Here is a 24,071-nt window from a genome sequence, read left to right as displayed (position 1 = left end):
CCTTGACAAAATTACTTTCCATGTGATGACATTTGATGTATATCTAACATGATGGGGTACGGATAAAAAAAGCCCTTATGCGTATTTATAAAGCCGCTATCTGGGCAAAGATAAATTACGGAAGCATTGCGTATAACTTATCCTGCGATAAATTACTCGCTACAAGTTATTCAAACTACGGCACTTAAAATTATCACGGGAACGCGTAAAACTACATGCACCATGCTACTACACATCAAGTGTCACTGTGCAATGGTTGAACTGGGCCAACATAAGCAAATTAATCAACTATAATACTGCGCGCGCACGATATCTATGGAAAATAAACTTCCAATCAATTTAAGCGTCATCTTAGACCCGGCCTACCTTAAAAGAATAGAGACTTCTGTACGCGATGAATGTTCAAGCGCTTAGCAAATACTATCTGATCGACGAAATTAAAGTACAGGCACCTACTTAATATAGCTTAAGAGAACTCTCCGAATCCGACATTGACTTTTATCTATCAACACTAATAAACAAGAAATATCTTTTAAAAAGATATACGGCGTTGATAGTGGTTGTGGTTGATGAGAGATAAAGAGTTATATCAATGAGACAGCTAATGCCCTTTTCTGCGCAGTTCTTAGAAGCTTCACATGCATATTAATTACGTTGCGCCAGATTTTATGGCTTATTTCGCATTAATAGATATTATTAACCATATATCTATAAATATAGAACAGAAATACGCAAGAAAAATGGAAATTAAATGATAATATACGAGTCTATGGCCACACACGAATCAGCCGTACATAGAACCGAAATATAAAAGAAGAATGGAAATTAAATGAAAATATACGAGTCAACAGCCACGCACGAATCAACCGTACATATTTGAAATATCAATACGCGCGTTCTTTGCTGTATATAGTGTATCTATAAAAACTAAGTTCAAAATATAACTTAAATGATACTATTTTGAATTTTATGACACTTTGTTTTTAAACAACCCAATTTCTTCTTGGCTAAAACCATTTACATTTCATGGCGCTCTTCCATAGATAACAAGTTATAAAAAATAAATGTATGTAAAAGAATACTTATTTTATCTTGTTTAAACGTTAAACACATTTACTGCATCCGAACACGCCAACTCTATGCCCATATTTGGAAGTCTGGATGAATAATGGAACTTTCATTTACCCCAGAGGTGCAAAAAAACTGGACAAAAGCCGAGCGTGAGTGGTTTTCAAAAAATCAGCATATTTTTTTTTTCAAAGCATCTGCACATTTTCATGTAGTTCAGTGAAATGATGCTGATAAAGAAAATAATACATTAGATTATATTTGGAAAGGCCATTACAGGTGTGCTGCCTTAATTACGCGAAATCGTTATGATACAATTAAGAAAACTGTTCTTTATTCACTATTAATATTATTACTGGTATGCTTCCGTTTTTATTGACACACATCATTACAGGCAGCCATTTTCATAAGGGGATCCATAAACGCACGCATAAACACATACACACACAGATATATATATTCATATATATATTAATAACAAGATCAATAGACCAAGGCTCATTTAACAAAATGTCAAACCCAACTATGTACCTTAATGTGTGACTGCATTTTCGTTAATAATAAGGAAATTATTCGAATGTTAAATTTAAGAGGTTTATGAACAGTCATTGAACGATAAACAATTGGATACAAGCTCAGTACATTCACAACTGGAAATATATGAGTTTGTCACGGTGGGTTTAATCGTTTTATTATAATATGTTTAAATTATAAAAACGAAAAATAGATACTTGATCTGGTTAAATCATACACGTTTAGAACATCACTCAATTATTGCTTAAAATAAGTAAAATAACACGATACATTGATATGAAATAGAAATACATTTCAGTATACGCGTAGAACAATATATTTTCGTTATTCAAAGTCCATCAATCAAAATTGGTATCTTTATAGAACGCACGCATCACTTTATACGGGAAAATGCGTGAATTCCTACTATGGCATTTAAAATAAAGCCATGTTATAGAAATATAGTATCATGTTTAATATATTATATGATTTCTTGCGATGTGCATATTGCATATTAATGTAAATCATAAGAGCGTAAAATTACGTTTGCCAGCAGAGACTGCAATGAAATGTTTACAGTATCGAAATTTAATTTTCATCAGTATTAAATGAACACACGAGGAACTGCAATATTTATCTAAAACATAAATCAAAACATTTTGAAGAAAACGGTCTTTAAATTGTATTTAAATAAAAAAATACATGTTAGTAGTTGTTTTTTCATTGTACTGTTACAATTTATGGTCTTGTTTCCAGTTAAAAGAAAATAATATTCACCGATATGATGTTTTGAGATATCCTGCTTTTGCTTTGACTACTTTCGGGATCCAATAGAAAATACACAATGATAAAATACGATTAGGAACATTAGTAAAAGCCTATTAAGACAAGACATGTAATAATAACGAGAGTGACATTTTCTTTTATAAACATACACTTTACATATCATGATAATGTTTGTTTGTAAATTGTTGAATAAATGATTTATTTCAAAATTCGATTACTTAAGATTCTTATTAGTCAGCCCTCAAAGAAACATCTCGAGCTTTTAACGGTTAGAAGTACAATGTTAATGAAAAACATTGAACTTATGAAAATCCTCATACTTTGACCAAAAGTTTGTGGGTACAAACAGTTAGACATGGAGTACTGTGTTTATATGGTGATTAGTCTCCACACAATCAAATCATATGGAATCTCAATCATGCAATTCAAATATTCATTTAAATATCTGTCGGGGGGGGGGGGGAGTTCTATTAATTATCTTTTCGCGACTTTTATTAGTTCTAAGCACACTGTGTTCCTTACGGAAGCACTCCAACCTTGTTAACACGTTTGTTTTCTATTAATAAACACTCGTTTAGTTTAAACATGTTTTATTTCAGCTCAGTTGCATAGAATGCCTTGGGCTTATTTCAAACGAGTCCGTTTCCTGGGACTAGAACCAGTACTTGTTATCTATGGTGAAATCTAAAGAACGTTTTATTATCACATTATATTGAGATTTATATTATATACGGTCTTTTTGGTAAATATGTATTTCATTTTCATATACATTTCACGCCTGTCTCATTGAGATTGCATAGGGATATAACCTGACCACATTGCGCTTTCGTACAAAATAACATACAAATCAAAATGAAAAATGTCTATATTTAAATTAGATGCAACAGTTTAAACTTCCTCGTTTGTTTGTAGTTTTCATTTGGTACTCGTTATCTTAATCTAATGCAAGTTGGGTAATCAGGAAGTTTCTTGTTATTAGCAACAAATATATTTGGTATGATTGTATGCGGAAGCGGACGTAAAAACATAATACACCAAACAATAATACACCGACCATCACTTTACTTAATTATATTTGTGAAAATATGTTTTTTATTTGTACTCAAATAAGTAAACGATTGTTTAAAATATAAAATGTTGACGCATAACCACCATTACATTTTGTCTCAGAATTTAAACAACTACAACGAAGACAAGAAGAACAAACTATTTATTCAGTTACTTTTGCATAAACACGTTCTTCATAACTTGATCAAAATAAAAATACCACTCACATGTCAACTTGGGCTTTTATACATATACACAGATCATTTTATTTAAAACATGTGATTATTTGATAAGTCAAATGTATATAAAACTATAAATACAAATGGTAATTGTGAACCTACTAGTTAATTTTAAATTAACGACAGAGTCAGAAGAGGGCTTGTAGTAAGTTTTATACGAAAATACAAAATAATCTGATTGTAATCTTAGAAAAATAACTTACATGGAGGCTAAGAACCATATTATTATACATTTCGCCAGTGAAAAGCACGATTAGTTTTTTACACAAATTAAATATAGTTGTTGCAAATGTTAGAATAAAATTAAAATTGGGGTTGGCAAATTAAACCAAACTAGGAATTTTTGTATATAATTGCTTTAAAATGCCTTCAAAATATCACAATGCAGAGATAATACATACTTTTAAGTTGATACTTATCTTATAGAATAAAAAAGAAAAATAATTGTAACAATCAACGATTATATTATTTCCATGAAGTTCTGCGTCAAGTTTTATTAGGAAAGTTAACATTCTCAATTTAGATAGTGCACTGCTGATTCTTAGAAGAACTTTAAAATGATATTAAAACGCAAAGCTACAAAAATCATCAGACGATTTTTTCCTGGTAATGACAGTGTACTGTAACCTCTCAGTCGATCTCTTGTTTAGCATCTGAATGAAATGTTATATTTCATTCACTGAGAACTGGTTCAAACACAACATATGAACATACTCTATTGTATTAATGAGTTTTACCATTATAACCGGTTATATATTTCTTTGTTATAATCGCTACCAATCCTTGATACAGCTTCAATTGTTCATGATCGCTATCTTGAACCATAATTTTATGACGTGCATCCATTGCGACATATAAAGTGCATGTCGACCAAGTCGACACACACAGCTTATACATGGGTTGTGATAAAAACAACGACCAAAATACACAACTTGCTTTTTTTTGTTTTAAATTCATATACGATAGTGTTTGTTTTATGTGAAAACACAAATTTGTTATTGTTAGAAAGAGAGATAAATACCATGTAATTATTGGCTTAGATCGAAATAGGATAATTGTCTCCCGTTTTTGTGATAATATATGTGTTATCACCCGAAATTTTTATTTTTATTTTATATAACATTGAAAATACATTTTAATACAATAAGTGATAAACGACTTATAATATGCTTATTTAAAACTAAACGACGATCACAAATTATACATATAATAATACACCCGTCACTGTGCTTTTTTCCAGGTCAAAATGTGCCGATTTAACCAGTAACAAATGGACGTTTCACAGCTAATGAAGTAATTTCGCAAAATCAGTTCCAGTATGCCTGTATCCGAGCTCAATCTGCAGGTGAACCTCTCCGTGGGCGGTCTCCCATTTAAGCAGGATAAGCAACTCATGTTCATCTTCTGGGGCATCATCTTACCTGTGATTGGTAGTTTTGGGTTGATCGGGAACATACTTAATATGATTGTCCTATTTCGGATGGAAATGAAGTCCATGACAGTGTATTTCTTACGAACTCTTGTCCTTACAGACACCGGTATTATTGTCGGATGTATCCTTGGATTATCCAGTATCTCCGTAACGCAGCTCCATCCAGATAATCCAGCAATGAACTACTACACTCACGTCATTTACCCACACATGTACACGCCCATCAATTTTATTGTTATGACGCTGCAATTCACCAACGTGTGGGTGACGGTAGCTGTTACCATTGAACGTTACATTGCTATTTGCCACCCGTTCAGTGCCGAAAATTTCTGTAATAAAAGAAATACTTTCATTCTGATCGGTTGTATTTCTGTTATTGCCATTGCATATAACATACCCCGATGCTTTGCTACCAAAGTCACGGAATGTGACAATATAACTGAGTGTGTCACGTCATGCGTTGGCAATAGAGATGCTTGTCGTTCTGATGCCATGCCCAATGTCACGCAATGTGATAATATAACTGACTGTATCACACCATGCGATGGCAACAAACGTGATTGTCTTTCTCTTGTCACTACATATCTGGGTAGAACGAAGGGATATGAACAATACTATAGTGTCTACGCGTACATGTTTGTTATATACATTGTACCTCTATTAATTCTCATTATATTGAATATTTTGTTAATCATCGAGTTGATGCGCATGCGTACGAGAAGAACGGAATCAAACATATTGCCAACCCCGAATGAGAACAGTGAAACAAATATGAGCATTGTACTAATTTTGATCGTTGTGGTTTTCATTATTTGCCAAACGCCAGGTCTTGTAGCACAGTTTTGGTTTCTAGACCAAGACGTGTTATCAACGTGGCTATGTGTGAGCAACACGCTGTTTGCTCTGAACTCTTCTGTTAACTTCCTCATTTACACAACGGTTGGCCGAAAATTCAGAAAGATTCTTTTCACAATTTTCTGTTTACATGCACAAGGACAAAGAAACCGTGGTGCCCACAATGGCGCAAATGAATTGGCAACATCAACGGAAATGCCTGCATACGCTTCAGAAGATGAACCAGACGAAACCAGTCGACTGCAAAGCGTGTATTAGTATGCCACTTGACGTTGAATGATTGACAATACGACTTACCACCGAAAAAATGCAAATTACAATGTAAAAATATACCTAAATCTAAACCATTTTCTATCAACGGAAACGTATGTGTTAATGGGCATTCGAGAGTTTTGCACGTTGTTGTTTGTTTGACATTAAAGTGTTTTGTACGGTTTTATTATGTTTCCGTTCATAATGAAGAATATGGCTGCAGTTTTGCAAGATTGTAGTGTTTTCTGAAGAACCAAATGCCGATGTTAACTGTGTCTGTGTGAATTATGGCGGCTAAATTATGAGAAGAAGAGAAAAGTGTTTAACACCGGATTTTTAAATCCATACTACTGTTCATGTGGATTAAAAGTTCTGAAAAGTGCAAGATCTATATATAAATAAATATAAATAAATAAATAAATAAATAAATAAATTAATAAATAAATAAATAAATAAATAAATAAATAAATAAATATATATATATATATATATATATATATATATATATATATATATATATATATATATATATATATATATATATATATATATATATATATATGATGACAAACAGTGTTCAAGATAAAAACAAGTGGCGAGTAGCAGAAATGCAAACAAACTATGGCGAATGCGAACTAACGGAGCGTCAATACGAATAACAGTCAGATTGAAGGACCACGAACCCCACAGGCCCGTTAAGTAATTCATGCTACTTCTATAAACCAACTATAAATTTTGCTGTGAAGACATCGGGTACGGTATCCACAGGTGGCTTGATGGACGGACAGCCAACGCCCACATTGTTGGATAGTTAACGATATGATTGCTGATTTGTGATTGTTAATTCAATGATTGGATAGCATCGACAATATAATTGTTCGGCTAGTTTCCGTTAAAACATATGTGAACATTTTAAATTGACGCATGCGAAACATGAAAAAACGATCATTATAGCAACCAATATGTTCCTTCTAAATGTTTCCAATTCTAACAACAGAAAATGAAGGAGAACGCATTAGACGACGAAAGGATCTGATTGTACACTCGTCTATAAACTGTTTGATGTTGTTTCAATCATCTTAACAAAAACATTACATGACTTAATGACTGCTTGCTATGTGAAGATTAGGTAAGGATGTAAGAGTGTTTTCAGACTCTAAGGGGATCAATTATATCATGGAGATTGTCCAAATTTTTTTGCTGGAGCATGATTATTGAGAATAATTTAGCGTTTGTCTGTCGGTATTTACCGCCTTTTTTCTGCGATATAGCTAATAAATGGAAAAGTTATACAATGGTAGTAGTCAAACCAGTCAAGCCTGTCGATATGTCATTAATGTTCAACGCATATATGTTCAACTTCTCTAAATGTTTTTTTAAGTCTTTGCTCTGTGTAATGTTAAATGAACTGCCACAGGACAGGGGATACACACAGTATAATTTCACATATACAAAGACACAATTTTCTACACGTGAACATTACCTGAAGAAATCTGGATACGACCTTAGCTTTAATGTCATTGTTTTTAGTAAAACATGCTATAAAATAAATATTTTTTAAAATATAAACCATTTACTTTATTGAATATATGCTATTATTGTCTTATCATACGATGTTATCAACTAGTTTTTTTTATCCTAACGCACTTTATCGCTCACTTGATAAGATTTTAATTGTAATATTTTTTAATCATAAATATGTTGTGCAAAAACCTAGTGTATTCATTATCTTTATAGTATCCGAACATATTTTCAAATAAATGGTTTGTGTAGTTAAATGCTGCGACCTGTTGTTTTATATAATATACTTGTATCGTTTATGTTGTAAATGTGCGTTTGACAAGTTATGAATCGACCATTGATGGTCAATTCATACTCGATGAGATTATACATATATTCGATAAACAGAATCTTCAGAATCTTCTGGCTAATGTAACAGTCATTGAAATGGTAATATATATTTGACCAACATTACTGAAATTATTTAGTGATTGATAAATCAAGAACTCTTAGCTCAAAACATTTGCAGCGATGAAGTTACATATCAATTCAACGTCCTTAATGTCAAGTGTACGACAGTTACATTACGTTTGACTAAAATATGGTTTCTTACATTAGGATTTCTTCATATCGTCTTTTTCATATTTAACATATTTAACATGGCTGAAACCACTTACATTTCATGGCGCACTTCCATAGATAACAAGTTATAAAAAATAAATGTCTGCAAAGAATACTTGCGGCCTTTTATTTGTGGTTCTTAAAAAAACCTGTAGGAGGACTTGATAGTAATGAGACTGCGGTGCTGTGATGGTGCTTCTCATTGATAAGCGGCTGCTTCCTTTATCAAGACTCATTATTACAATTAATAATACGTTCGCGCTTCAATCGCAATATAGCGCCTTTATTAGTAACTAGGTGGTTGCTAGGATAGTGGAACAAAGAAGTTTTGTTTTTGTACAAAACCAGAAAGTTTCACCGGTTCGCGTATTTGCCCAGTCCCTGTGATCTTTTATTATTGCCCAGTCCCTGTGAGCAGTTATTATTCAAAAGAATTAGCTTTGCATTATTGGCAATAAATGTTGTGGTAAATGTTATAGACACAAATGCAGTACTTATTTACACTAATTTACACAAAAAATCACCACTTTGCAAGATATTTCGACAACAAAAATATATACATTGATCTGTAAAATAACTTCTCCTCCCATAAGCGAAATAAACGTACTGCATACTAGTCGCTGCACTTCAGTGCGACGCCAATAACAAGATTAACATACCATGGCTCATTTAACAAGGCTCATTTAACAAAATTTCAACCCCAACTATGTACCTTCATGTGTGACTGCATTTTCGTTAATAGTAAGGCAATTATTCGAATGTAAGATTTAAGTGGTTTATGAACAGTCATTGTACGATAAACAATTGGATACAAACTCAGTGCATTCACAACTGGAAATATATGAGTTTGTCACGGTGGGTTTTAGTGTTTTATTATAATATGTTTAAATTATAAAAACGAAAAATAGATACTTGATCTGGTTAAAGCATACACGTTTAGAACATCACTCAATTATTGCTTTAAATAAGTAAAATTACACGATACATTGATATGAACTAGAAATACATTACAGTATACGCGTAGAAAAATATATGTTTGTTATTCAAAGTCCATCAATCAAAATTGGCATCTTTATACTACGTATGCAACACTTTATACGGGAAAATGCGTGTATTCCTACTATGGTGCTTAAAATAAAGTCATATAGATAAAGTATCATGTTTAATATATTATATGATTTCTTGCGAATTGCATATTGCATATTTATGTAAATCATAAGAGCGTACAATTACGTTTGCCAGCATAAACTGCAATAAAAGGTTTACAGTATCGAAATTTAATTGTCATCAGTATTAATATTGTAATAAAAATAAGAGTGACATTTTCTTTTATAAACATTCACTTAAAATATCATGATAATGTTTGTTTGTTAATTGTTGAAGAAATGATTTACTTCAAAATTCGATTACTGAAGATTCTTATAAGTCGAGCTTTTGACGGTTAGAAGTACACTGTTCATGAAAAACATATAACTTATAAAAATCCTCACACTTGGACCAAAGGTTTGTGGGTACAAACAGTTAGATATGGAGTACTTTGTTTATATGGTGATTAGTCTCCACACAATCAAATCATATGGAATGAATAAAGTTTAAATCTCAATCATGCAATTCAACTATTCATTTAAATATCTCTTGGGGGGGGGGGGGGGCGTTCAATTAATTATCTTTTCGCGACTTTAATTAGTTCTAAGCACACTTTGTTCCTTAAGAAAGCACTCCAAAATTGTTAGCACGTTTGTTTTGTATTAATAAACACGCGTTTAGTTTAAACCTATTTTATTTCAGCTCAGTTGCATAGAATGCCAAAGGCTTATTTGAAACGAGTCCGTTTCCTGGGACTTAAACCAGTACTTGTTGTCTATAAGGAAATCCAAAGCACATTTTATTATCATATTATATAGTTCTTGAAAATGTTTATAAGCCGTCAAGTTTATCAGCTTGTTTAGAACTAAAAAGTTTTAAACATTTGCTGCATTAAGATTTATATTAAATAAGGTCTTTTGGTAAATATGTATTTCAATTTCAAATACATTTAACGCCTGTCTCATTGAGATTGCATAGGGATATAACCTGACAACATTGCGCTTTCGTACAAAATAACATACAAATCAAAATGAATCAAAGTATTGACAGTACTGGTGTGATGATGCTTTTGAAGAGGATGGATATAAAAGCATCAATTTAAGTTGATCTACGTCATCACAATTGTGTATGTGGGTACGAAAAAAATTTTGGTACGAACATTTTGGGAACGAAACAATTATGCCAAAACAAAATTTGGTTACGAAAAAAAATTAGAGTACGAAAAAAAATTATGTACGAAAAAAAATTGGGTACGAAAAAAAATCGGTACGAAAAAAAATTGGGAACGAAAAAAAATGGGTACGAACAAATAATTGGGTACGAAAAATGTTTGGTACGGAAAACATTGGGGTACGGAGACGTAGTACCCCTGGGGAACTTGACCCACAATCGCACATTCTTGGCCCTTTTCGTCAAAAATCGGATAAGTACCTCGAAGGCAATAGAAAGAATACACATTTATGTCGTGCCATTTGGGTCGTAAGTCAACGACCTAGTAGGTAAAAACAGAAATGTACTTTGACGTACAGTATGTACGTCGAAGTACATTTTTGTACTTCGACGTACAAATTGTAATTCGACATTCAGTCTTTACTGACTCTTGAGTGTTAGCCAATCAGAAGACGCCTGAAATATGTTGCTTTTAGAGATATTTGACATTGAACATTATTATTATTATTATTATTATTGTTATTTATACCAAATTATGCGACTATCGACCGCTAACTAATAGATATTGAGCGTATTTATTGAACATTATTATTATTATTATTATTTATACCAAATTATGCGACTATCGACCGGTAACTCATAGATATTATGCGTATTTATTGACCTGGCGTTGCGGAATTAACCTCTGACTTATGCAAATAATGGTTAACACAAAATACAACCAAAACAAGGGAGGTTATTATACATTTTTAATCCCGTAATCGTTTGGTAACTGTTTGGTTACCGTTGGGAATTTCCTACACAGTAATGCGCTGGACCTTGATATTCCGCCCCGCATGGTCAATAAATACTCACAATATGCTTGATATTTAAAAAAAAAGGTAATCTTGAATCTTCTTCAAATAGGTAAATACTCTATTTTAATGCATTAAATACTCGAAACTTCTTTGTACAATGTTTTTGTTTTTTTAATTTTGATAGTTTTATTTATTTTGTCCTCAATTAAAAAAAGAGATTTTAAACATGTATTATGAATAAATCTGGAGGAAAAGCGGCTCATGAGACACGTGTTTTGATCGGCTGTTAAGAAAATTTCTACGTCGAAGTACAAACATGTACGTCGAAGTACAAATTGTACTTCGACGTTCACATTTATACTTCGAAGTGTATTTCATTTTGTACGTCGAAGTACAATTTTTGTACTTCGACATACATATTGTATGTCAAAGTACATTTCTCTTGTCACCAAGTAGATCGTGTTCACTTTCGACCAAAATGGAACGCCATACACATCTCGTAAGAGTTCCCACATATGCACGTCAAAATGTTAGCGAAATATGTGAACAAAGTGGTGGCCTGTCAGGAATGTTTGAATTAATGAAGAAAATCGTGTATTGATGTAAGTTTATTGAAGAAATGTACAGAAAATATGTAAAATAAGCAAAAGCGATATTTTCCTCAGTCACATAATTGTTGGTAGTTTGATATCACAAAATAAAAGGGAAAGTAGAACTGTAAAACATGACAACCTGTAAATGTGTTGTTTTTGCTGGCACGAGAGGGCGGTTACACGCAATGTGTTCAAATTTTTACCATAGGCTTTGCCAATGGCCTTTAAAGTATGTCTTGCTTTGTTATTATTTATTTCTATCATGTAACTGCCTGATTGTGTATATATTTACAATACACAAAGCATAAATAATGATATAAATATACTGATTGAAATAATCTGATAACTATAGCCAGATCAATTAAGTACAAAAAATACATTTTTTTGTCCTGATTTCACGAAGACTTGAGATATTTATGCACACATATATGGGTTGATCCACAAATCAAAAGTATTTTTGATCTGTGTTCGGTGCAGGCTCTCTTTCCATGACTGTGACTGTGAAAGTTAAATTTTCATGTGAAAAGGATGTCATTTTTTTCTGAAGTATTTCATTCAACCATTGAATAAAATGAATTATTCTGCATATATTTTGCCATTTTGATAGGTGTTTGTTAGCTGATCAACATGAGATGACCAGGGTGCCAGAGAAAAGGGATAAACATTTGAGATCTGGTCAAGGCTTCATATAAAAGTGGTTAAATGGTAAACATTATATATCTGGACAGTGCTCAAGAGAAAATGTGTACATTTCAGAAAATTTTACAATTTAAAAATGTTTAACTACCGCTTGACTAAGGCTCTTACTTCATCGAGCATGAACACTTGTACTTTATCGTTCGAACACTAAAAAATAATATTAAATGAACAAATTTAATCTACCAATGTGTACAGATACTACGTAACATATATTTGACTGTATTGTATTATGAACTAGCTAAAATATCCATAAGAAAAAAGATCAGGGGGTGAAATATTCATTGCCTAAAGCTCTGACGCTGGAGGTATGTTTATATATCTTTAAACACACAGGTTAAAAAAGTAAAACAATACATTGATACAACAGAGGGAAAACCATCCCCTCAATCACTGAAATTCATCACTGAAGTTACAGTATGATCTCATTTGATATAGATGTACATGATTGTATCAAGCAACATAATTAAATAATTATCAGTATAAAGTACTGTCATGATTTCAGTATCATTTAAATGATTTCAGTCAAGTTTATCATTCATATACATTAATTTTGTAAATATTTTGTAAATATTATCATTATAAATATACTAGATGCAAACATGTTTGAAATAATACAGTTTGATATACTGTATAAAATGTAACTACACATCCAAGCAGTCCATTAAACCATTGCAACAGAGCCACCTGGTGTGCCAACGCACCAGCAGACAAGTTAAATGCCTTCTGACCTAGTGCATGTTACTATTTATAACATCTGCATTAGTTTCAGATACATGCTTACATTTGTATGTTTTTGAACAAATGTATAAACTTTAATGACATCATCTGACTATGCATGTCCTTGATTTCAAAATCAAGGCCCTGGTCTGACACATTGCCAACATTAACGTTAAACTGTAACCAGTCTTCTGAAATTAATTTTTATTGAACTATGTAATGAAATCTAATTCGGGCACTGAATTTTCTTGTTTTAAAACAGTCATATATCAGTTGTGGCCTCTCGATAATGACCCATTTTTGCTCTCTTGTCGCAACCTAAAAACATTCCACACTGTTATAATAGCAAATTTAAGATTTAGGTGATCTTCAATGGTACATTTACAATTTAGGTCAGTCACAAGAGAGCTGGTAAAGTCCAGTCACATATTTCAATCCAGGCCATGTGAAACTCAAAGTGTCAAAGACAAATGAAAGATGCGTTCATTAATTATTGTCCAATTGTTTTCTACTGCTGTGAGTGTTTATATAATATAACTGATGACCATCATGTGAGAGAAAATTCACATTATCTTAGTATATCAGGTTTAGCAGCCTTTTAGATAACAAAGTTGGCTAGTTTTCAATGTCGCCTCTGGGGATCAAACCTGCAGCACAATCTCCTGCAATCAAAGACTACACTACAACTTAAGGCTTTTAGGAAGATTCTGAAATTTTTTGATCCCTCGTCAGAGCAACCAAACCAAACATTAAGTCAAATATTGCCGACTTGGTATTATTGAGTCATTTCATGAGAGATAATGGAAGATGCAACATCTCTCACGCCCCCTAGCATCGACTTAAGCAGTATTCAATTCTCAACACGAAAGTGCTGGAGTCATTGATCCCGAGGGACCAGAAAAAACACTTGATTAATGTTCGAAATAAGATCATTTGATTAATGACAATACTATTATTTGAGCCAGATCACAGGGAAAGGGCAGTCTAATCCGTATCCAATTAAACTATTTGTTATTGTCAGAAAACCGCTTTTAAGCAAACAGCTTTCAAGCGACCGCAGACTGATCTGGATCCAAACTGGCCACAATCGCCTTAATGTCTCTTTTAATGTGACACAGTTCATTTGACTTTAAAATGATATCAAATACTTTAATAGAAATAAGAAATAATACAAACCAGTAATTTGACTTTTTAGTAAAGACTTTATTATCAATGTTTTCAGGACAGCTTGGTGATCTTCAAAACCCATGTGATATGTTGATATCGTGTATCATAGTCATTCAATAAGTCGCAAAATGCTCGAATACAATTTACAAAGAAAAATGTGACTTAAATTCATAACTTAAAATACCAATTTTGCCGTGTCAAGCTGTCAAGATCCAGATAGTCCTGCATTCAAATCGAATATATCCTTCAAATTCAATTCCTTGTTGACATTAGCGGAGATTTATTAAATAAATAACTCATATTTCCTAAATGACAGTTTCTAAATAGCCAAACAAGTCGATATATGCTGTAAGAAAGTGTTGACACGAGTGTGAACATTTTCTCATGGGCGCGGCCATTGTTGTATGTTGAGGCACGAACGACAACTCTGCTGGAGAATGTTATCAATGCTAATCAGCGAGATATGATATTAGAAAAATCGAGCTATCTCAATCGGACGGGCTCGGTCTTTTATATAGCTCGCCATTGTGAAGATTTTTTTCATTGTATGATAACTTAGGCGAGCTGCTGAAGCAGCATCGTCATAAATGACAATATTTAAATTAGAAGCAACCGTTTAAACTTCCTTGTTTGTTGGTAGTTTTCATTTAGTACTCGTTATTTTAAGTTTATGCAAGTTGGGTAATCAGGAAGTTTCTTGTTATTCACAACATATATATCTGGTCTGATTGTATGCGGAAGCGGACCTAAAAACATAATAAACCAAACAATAATACACCGACCATCACTGTACTTAATTATATTTGTGAAAATATGTTTTACATTTGTACTTAAATAAGTAAACGATTGTTTAAAATATAAAATATTGACGCATAACCACCATTTAATTTTGTCTCAGAATTTAAACAATTTAAACAACTACAACGAAGACAAGAAGAACACAATATTTATTCAGTTACTTTTGCATAAACACGTTCTTCATAACTTGATCAAAGGAATAATACTACTCACATATACATATACACAGATCATTTCATGTTAAAACACATGCTGATTTGATAAGTCTACATGTATATAAAGTGATTAATACAAATGGTTATTTTGAACGTACTAGTTAATTTTAAATAAACTACAGAGTCAGCGGAGAATTAGCAGTATTATACGAAAATATAAAATAATCTGATTGTAATATCTTAGAAAAATAACTTACAAGGGGGCTTAGAACCATATTTCTATACATTTCGTAAAAAGCACGATTAGTTTGTTACACAAATTCAATATAGTTGTTGTAAATGCCAGAATAAAATTAAGATTGGGGTTGGCAAATACATAACAAAAAACGATTCTATTATTGCCATGACGTCCTGCGTCAAGTTTTAATAGGAAAGTAAGCATTCTCAATTTAGATAATACACTGCTGATTCTTAGAAAAACTTTATAATAATATTTAAACGCCAAGCTACAAAAAATCAACAGACGAATTTTTATTGGTAATGACAGTGTACTGTAATCGTTTTAGCTTATCTCTTGTTCAGCATCTGAATAAAATTTTATATTTCATTCACTGAAAACTGGTGCAATAACAACATATGAAAGTACTCTGTTGTATAAATGAGTTGTACCCTTCTAGCCGGTTATATATCTCTTTGTTATAATCGCTATCAATACTTGATATAGCTTCAATTGTACATGGTCGCTATCTTGAACAATAATTTTATGACGCGCATTCGTAGAGACATATAAAGTTCATGTCGACCAAGTCGACACACACATATCATACATGGGTTGAGATAAAATCAACGACAAAAATACCCAACTGTAGTGTTTTTTTTTCATTCATATACGATATTGTTTGTTTTATGTGAAAACACTAATTTATTATTGACAGAAAGAGAGATAAATACCATGTAATTATTTGTTTAAATCTAAATAGGATAACTGTCTCCCGTTTATGTGATAATATGTGTGTTATCACCCGAAAAAGCATTTTATTTTATACAACATTGAAAATAAATTTTTGAACAGTAAGTGATATACGGCTTATAATATGCTTATTTAAAACTAATCGACGATTATAAAGTATACGTATTATCAATACACCCGTCACTCTGATTTTTTCCAGGTCAAAATGTGCCGATTTAAGCAGTAATAAGTTGACGTTTTACAGCTGCTGTAGCGATTACGCAAAAACGTTAAACTATCAGTTCCAGCATGCCTGTATCCGAGCTTAATCTGCAGGTGAACCTCTCCGTGGGCGATGTTGCATTTAAGCAGGGTAAGCAACTCATGTTCATCTTCTGGGGCATCATCTTACCTGTGATTGGTAGTTTTGGATTGATCGGGAACATACTTAACATTATTGTCCTATTTCGGACGGAAATAAAGTCCACGACAGTGTATTTCTTACGAACTCTTGTCCTTACAGACGTAGGTATTATTGTCGGATGTATCCTTGGATTATCCAGTATCTCCGTAACGCAGCTCCATCCAGATAATCCAGCAATGAACTACTACACTCACGTCATTTACCCACACATGTACACGCCCATCAATTTTATTGGTATGACGCTGCAATTCACAAACGTGTGGATGACGGTGGCTGTTACCATTGAACGTTACATTGCTATTTGCCACCCGTTTAGTGCCATCCATGTCTGCAATCAAAGAAATACTTTCATTCTGATCGGCAGTATTTCTGTTATTGCAATTGCATATAACATACCCCGATGATTTGCTACCATGGTCACGGGTTGTGACAATATAACTGAGTATGTCACATCATGCGTGGGTAACAGAAGTGATTTTCGTTCTGGTGTCACGACCAATGTCACGGCATGTGATAATATAACTGACTGTGTCACGTCATGCGATGGCAACAAGCGTGATTGTCTTTCTCTTGTAACTACAGATCTGGGTAGAACGGAAAGGTATGAACAGTACTATAGCGTCTACGCGTACATGGTCGTACTATACATTGTACCTCTAGTAATTCTCATTATATTGAATATGTTGTTAATCATCGAGTTGATGCGCATGCGTAAGAGAAGAACGGCACCATACATATCGCCAAACCCACATGAGAACCGTGAAACAAATATGAATGAGAACAGTGAAACAAATATAAGCATTGTACTTATTTTGATCGTTGTGGTTTTCGGTTTTCATATTATGCAAAACGCCAGGTCTTGTTGCACAGTTTTGGTTTCTAGACCAAGACGTGTTATCAAAGTGGCTATGTGTGAGCAACACGCTGTTTGCTCTGAACTATTCTGTTAACTTCCTCATTTACACAACGGTTGGCCGAAAATTCTGAAAGGTTCTTTTCACAATTTTCCGTTTACATGCAACACGAAGCCATGGTGCCCGAAATGGCACCACTGAATTGGCAACATTACCGAACATGCCTGCATACGCTTCAGAAGATGAACCAGACGTAACCCGTCGACTGCAATGCGTGAATTATTATGCCGCTTGATCTAATACGTTAAATGGTTGGCAATACAACTAACCACCGAAAAAAAGCAATTTAAAATGTGGAAACATACTTAAAACTTAACCATTTTCAATCAACGGAAACTTATGTGACGTCAAAAACTAGTACATTGTTTGCTTTCGTCTTGTTTTCAAGGATGTGTTCTAGTAAAGTTTGCATGAGGTTGTTTGTTTGACATTAAAGTGTTTTCTACAGGTTTTGTCTGTTTACGTTCATAATGTAGAATATGGCTGCAGTTTTGCAAGTCCGTATGTTGAAATTGCGAGTTTGATACATAATTACTAACCCATTCGCGAACCAACGAATTTCGCATTTTTTAAACATATAGAATAATGTTAACCGATACTATGTTCGTGTTAAACTAACGTATGTTTAATATTCGGTGATTTAAACTTCACAGCTAAAGGAAAATATCCGTCACGACCACATTATTATGCTTATTTAGTTCTCGAAGGGGTTTTGTTTGTCGAATGCGATTCCAATTTATTTATACGTATGATTTTTGTTTTTACGATATAAAGCTGCTGCACATATATAGGTTATAGTTCATAGATCAATTGAAGTCATGTTTCAAGTGTTACATTCGAAAACATGTCAACATGTACAATTCAACCAAGACTAAAGCTGTCTTTCAATCAAAGTGTTTCTTCCAGATTGGATAGAACGGTTTGTTTTCTGAAAAACCAAATGCCGATGTAAACTGTGTTTGTGTGAATTACGGCGGCTAAAAATATGAGAAGTAGAAAACATGTTTAGCAATGAATTTTTATATCTTTACTTCTGTTCAAGAAGATTAAAAGTCCTGAAAAGGCATATATACAATATTTATGATATAATGAAGATATGTGATGGCAAACGATGTACAGAAGAAAAAACACACACACACACATATATATATATATTTATATATATAATCCCTTAATGTGTCATTTTTATTTATTCCATATGGAGCAAGGGTGTTCATTCGCCTTATCCAATATGTCTCCCGCGACTTGCGCTCCTCGTCGGAACATTGTGTATTTGCTTCTATTCAAATCAAAATGATATTGTCAAACGAGTGACCAGATTCGCTGAAGTGTGCGGAATCGGGAGATCTTTTTAATTTGCGAGTTTTCCAGTCTGAACTATGAAGATTCATGCGCTTGTTCAATGCCATTCGTGTTTCGCCAACATATTGTTTCTTTAATATACTGCACGTCATCAGGTATACGGCATTTGCAGTTTTGCAGTTGTGGTTACCTTTAATTGACGAAATGGCACCTGATGTGCTATATATAACCTAAATGACGTAGTATACTAACAAGCATATTTGCCCAATTCATTAACAAATTACACATTATACATTGCATCAGTACCTCTATTTAATAGATTAATGGATTAAGTTCAGGTCAAACTATAAAAACTAATTACAATTTGCAAAATTATCGTGGCCGAGTGGTTAAGGCGATAGGCTAGAAATCTTATGGGATCTTCCCGCGCAGGTTCGAATCCTGCCGACAACGCATACTGTTTGCGACGCGTTTTATTTCTTTTCTAATGTAATTGTATTTAATATAGCATATAAGCTATGTTTATTGTTAAATATGTTGCAATTTGTATGCTTATTCTTCAATTTTTTGTATTAAAACAACGTCATGGCTAAATTGGGTGATTTACTGCTGAAAATACGAATCATACATGTTGTATTTTTATTTTATTTAAAAATGTAAACGGTAAATCTGTCTTTTTCTTGGCATTTTTGCTGTATATAATGCATCTAAAAAAAACTAAGTTCAAAATATTAATTTAATGATACTATTTTCAATTTTATGACACTTTGTTTTTAACCAAGCCAATTTCTACATGGCTGAAACCACTTACATTTCATGGCGCACTTCCATAGATAACAAGTTTAAAAAAATAAATGTCTGTAAAAGAAAACTTATGTCATCTTGTTTAAACTTTAAAGACATGTGCTGCATCTGTACACACCAACTGCATGCCCATATTTGGAAATGTGAATGACATATGGAACTTTCATATACCCCAGGGGTGCAAATAAACTGAACAAAAGCCGAGCGTTGTTACAGCCTGAATTGTAATAACGACCTGAATTGTAATAAACTTTATTACATTATTACAATTGCGTGACAACCTAAATTGTAAAAACGCCCGAAAGTGTAATAAACTTTTTTCTAGGTTTAATATTGCATCTGATCGCATTTTCAAACACAGATTATTGCAAAATATAATGCAAACATGTATATAAACTGTATCTTAATAGGGCAATACGGCCTATGAATGACAATAAAGTTAGTTTCATACAACCTCAATTGTAATAAAGTCATAACATTATTACAATTGCTTGACAACCTGAATTGTTATAACGCCCGAAAGTGTAATAAACTTATTTCTTGGTTTAAAATTGCATCTGATCGCATGTTCAAACACAGATTATTGCAAAATATAATGCATACATGTATATAAAATGTATATGTATAGGGCAATACGACCTTTGAATGACATAAAGGTGTTCTCATACAACCTCAATTGTAATAACGTTATTAGATTATTACCATTGCTTGACAACCTGAATTGTGATAACGTCCGAAAGTGTAATAAACGTATTTCTTGGTTTAAAATTGCATCTGATCGCATTTTCAAACACAGATTATTGCAAAATATAATGCATACATGTATATAATATTTATATTAATATGGCAATACGACAATATGAATGACAAAAAATGTGTTTTCATGCAAATTCAATTGTAATAAAGTTATTATATTATTACTATTGCTTGTCGCCCTGTATTTTGATAACACCCGAAAGTGTAATATACTCATTTCTTGGTTTAAAATTGCATCTGATCGCATTTTCAAACACAGATTATTGCAAAATATTATGCATAAAAGTGAGACTTCATGACGCGACCTCCGACACTGTCGATACTATAAACGGCTGCCCTCAAGGAAGTGTACTCGTAACTATTTTATTTTCCGGTACAATGAACACCCTAGATCGAACGATTAACACCCATAATTGTCAGAATGACAATGATCAAATTAACATATCTCTTTTTGTAGATGGCAGTGCTGTATGGACCACTTCAAAATCACCTAAATAAGCAATAAATAAAATTCAAAAAGCCCTTACTGCCATAGAGAACTGGAGTATATCATACGGTTTCCAAATTAATCCTACAAAAACACAAACACTCGTATTTTCGAACAGAGCACGTACAGCAACCCTATGTAAGAAAATTGCAGACCTCCCACAATTAACGTTATGCGGTACTCCTCTTCCATACCTTGACAAAATTACTTTCCATGTGATGGCATTTGATGTAAATATCTAACATGGGAAGATCACATCCTTGAATTGTGAGTGCGCTGCCAAAAAGAGCTTTATTTTATAAAATGCATCCCAAAAGACAACTGGGGTACGGATAAAAAAAAGCTCTTATGCGTATTTATAAAGCCACTATCTGGGCAAAGATAAATTATGGAAGCATTGCGTATAACTCATCATGCGATAAATTACTCGCTACAAGTTATTCAAACTATGGCACTTAAAATTATCACGGGCACGCGTAAAACTACAAGCACCATGCTAATCACAATAAAGGTTATTAAAAAATTGTGAGGACAATAAATCTGAAATCGGTTGGGAAAATAGGCTATTATTTAAATGGAAACATGCTTTCTAAACCTTACTTAATTGTGGAACGGACTCTAATTTTGAGGAGAATAATGACACAGTTAACATGTTCGAGCACCATAATACAGAACACCTGAATCAAGGCATTAGCTTGGATGATGTACACATAGCTGTGAGATCTCTTAATAAAAACAATGCCTCGGGGCATGATAAAATACCCGTTGAAGTTATTCAGTCGGAACCTTGTATATATTTCCTGAATATACTTTTCTGTGTCTGCTGTGAGACTAGAAAAATCCCAAACTCTTGGAATCAGGGCTTAATTACACCGGTTTTAAAACCATCTGTTGGACAAAAGAGACCCAATCAATTACCCGGGTATTGCAATTTTACGGGATCGATTTACAAAGCATATTTATTGTCCCTACCGGTTTCACCGGAGGGGACTTATGATTTGCGCTCTGTGTGTCCGTGAGTCTGTCAGTCTGTCACACTTTTCTGGATCCTGCGATAACTTGAAAAGTTTTTACTATTTTTTCATGAAACTTGCAAAATGGATAGATTGCAATATGGTCATTAAGCACGTCGTTTCTTTTTGTTTCTACGTCAAAAATTGTGGTTGCTATGGCAACCAAAAACAATTCTAAAAATGGTGAAATTTCTGACAATGCTGGAGCCGGTAGGGGACAATATTGCTTGACAATAGCCTTGTTATTGTTATTGTTATAACCTTTTTTAAATCAAAAGAAAACCACAGGAACAAAACAGTATATATTAGCATATCATGTGTAACATGTTTGAACATTATTGCTGCTACATGGTATCACTTTGTTTATGATCATATACATGTTTACATTGTATGTCTTTTATTGAATAAAAAAAATAATTTTGCGGTGATAAATAATAGACTTACGAAGTGAGCCGAAGACTCAAACGTTTTCGCCGACGAACAAAACGGCTTTTGGCGTAAACAAAGCACATTAGACAAGGTATCAACATTGACTGATAATATTGAATGTCGTACAAAGAATAAACAATCAACCTTCACAGACTATGTGCACTATTTTAAGGCATATGACCGGATCCCGAGGCGCAATCTGTGGTCAAAACAAGAAAAACACGGGGTTCAAGGGAAACTACACAGTGCTATTCAATTTTTGTACGAAAATGATGAATGTGCTGTTAATGTAAACTCGTCGACTGGTTTGGCCAAAATATCGGTTTAAACAAGGACATTTATTGTCAACTACCTTGTTTAATGTCTTCCTCAATGACCTTAGCCTGCGCCAGTCAGGAAAAGGCATTCATATAGAAGGAACGACTATTAACCACCCACTTTACGCTGACGACCTAGTACACATTGCTGAGACTGAGAGTGACCTACCAAGTCTCATTGATATTTTAGGATCGTGATGTTCCTTCAAATAAAATGACTATCAATACAAAAAAGTAAAATAATGCATTTCCGAAATACAAATGTTGTGAAACAAATTAAAGGTTCACATGTCGCAACAATGACCTCGAATGTGTTGCTGAATATAGATATTATGGGCGTGTTTTGTCAGAATCTCTATAGACTATAGTGTAACGGCCAAGTATGTCGGTAAGTCGGCGACTCGAGCTTTAGGACTGCTTATATCAAAGTTCAAATCACTTTGTGGAATGCCGTGTAATGTCTATACGAAACTGTACGACAATATACTGTGGCCACTATACGTTACGAGGCAGCAATACGGGGAACCCAGGACTATCCCTCTATCTATGCCGTACATCATAGAGCGTGTCGCTTCTGTCTCGGAGTGGTAAAATATTCACCTAACGTGGGAATAACTGGAGATATGGGTTGGCTCCCCCAAATGCACGGCAGTAAAAGTCGTTTCTCACACACTTGTTCCTGTTAAATAGTATTGACAATAACCGTATCAACTACGACGTGTTTAAATGGTTTTACATGAAAATACATCACACAAAGAACTCGCACCACAAGATATGTATGAAAGAACCTCTGGATATCAGTTATAGTGTTCGGCATCTGAACGCAAATATATTACCAATAACTGTACTGATGATCTATTTAATGACTATAAGGCTGTTTGGTTAAATAATATAAACAGAGAACAAGCTGCTCGTGGCAGAGGGGGAAATACACTTAGAACATAAAAGCTGTTTGAGCAAACATATAACACTGAGTCTCATATTTATAATATAATTTTATACCTAGAAGTGCATTTGATAAATTCCGTTGTGCTGTAGCACCACTTAAAATAGAAAGTGGACGATATAAACCAAACGGAATATGAATATCATGTACTTATGTCATGTTATCTCTACGAAGATATTTGAGGAATGTTGTTCACAAAGATATTTCAAATACATCCGGATTTCTCTGATAGTGA

At 33.3% G+C, this 24,071-nt stretch overlaps 1 protein-coding gene across 1 annotated transcript; it reads left to right on the top strand.

The window, feature by feature from the left end:
- Window positions 1–1,681: 1,681 nt before the first annotated feature.
- LOC127835432 (FMRFamide receptor-like) lies at window positions 1,682–6,569 on the top strand. The gene is made up of 2 exons (XM_052361860.1): window positions 1,682–1,742; window positions 4,894–6,569. Exon 2 carries the CDS (start codon window positions 4,972–4,974, stop codon window positions 6,196–6,198), a length of 1,227 nt encoding a protein of 408 aa, XP_052217820.1. The 5' UTR covers window positions 1,682–1,742; window positions 4,894–4,971; the 3' UTR covers window positions 6,199–6,569.
- The last annotated feature ends 17,502 nt before the right edge of the window (window positions 6,570–24,071 follow it).

The sequence above is a fragment of the Dreissena polymorpha genome, chromosome 6 (genome assembly GCF_020536995.1).
Source record: "Dreissena polymorpha isolate Duluth1 chromosome 6, UMN_Dpol_1.0, whole genome shotgun sequence".
In the NCBI taxonomy this organism is placed as follows: domain Eukaryota; kingdom Metazoa; phylum Mollusca; class Bivalvia; order Myida; family Dreissenidae; genus Dreissena; species Dreissena polymorpha.
Note: the sequence above shows the minus strand (reverse complement) of the source record. Positions and strands in the feature narration are given on the sequence as shown.

Excerpts from the sequence above, each read along its gene's own strand:
- LOC127835432 (XM_052361860.1), top strand. The coding sequence starts at position 4,972 with ATGCCTGTATCCGAGCTCAATCTGCAGGTGAACCTCTCCGTGGGCGGT.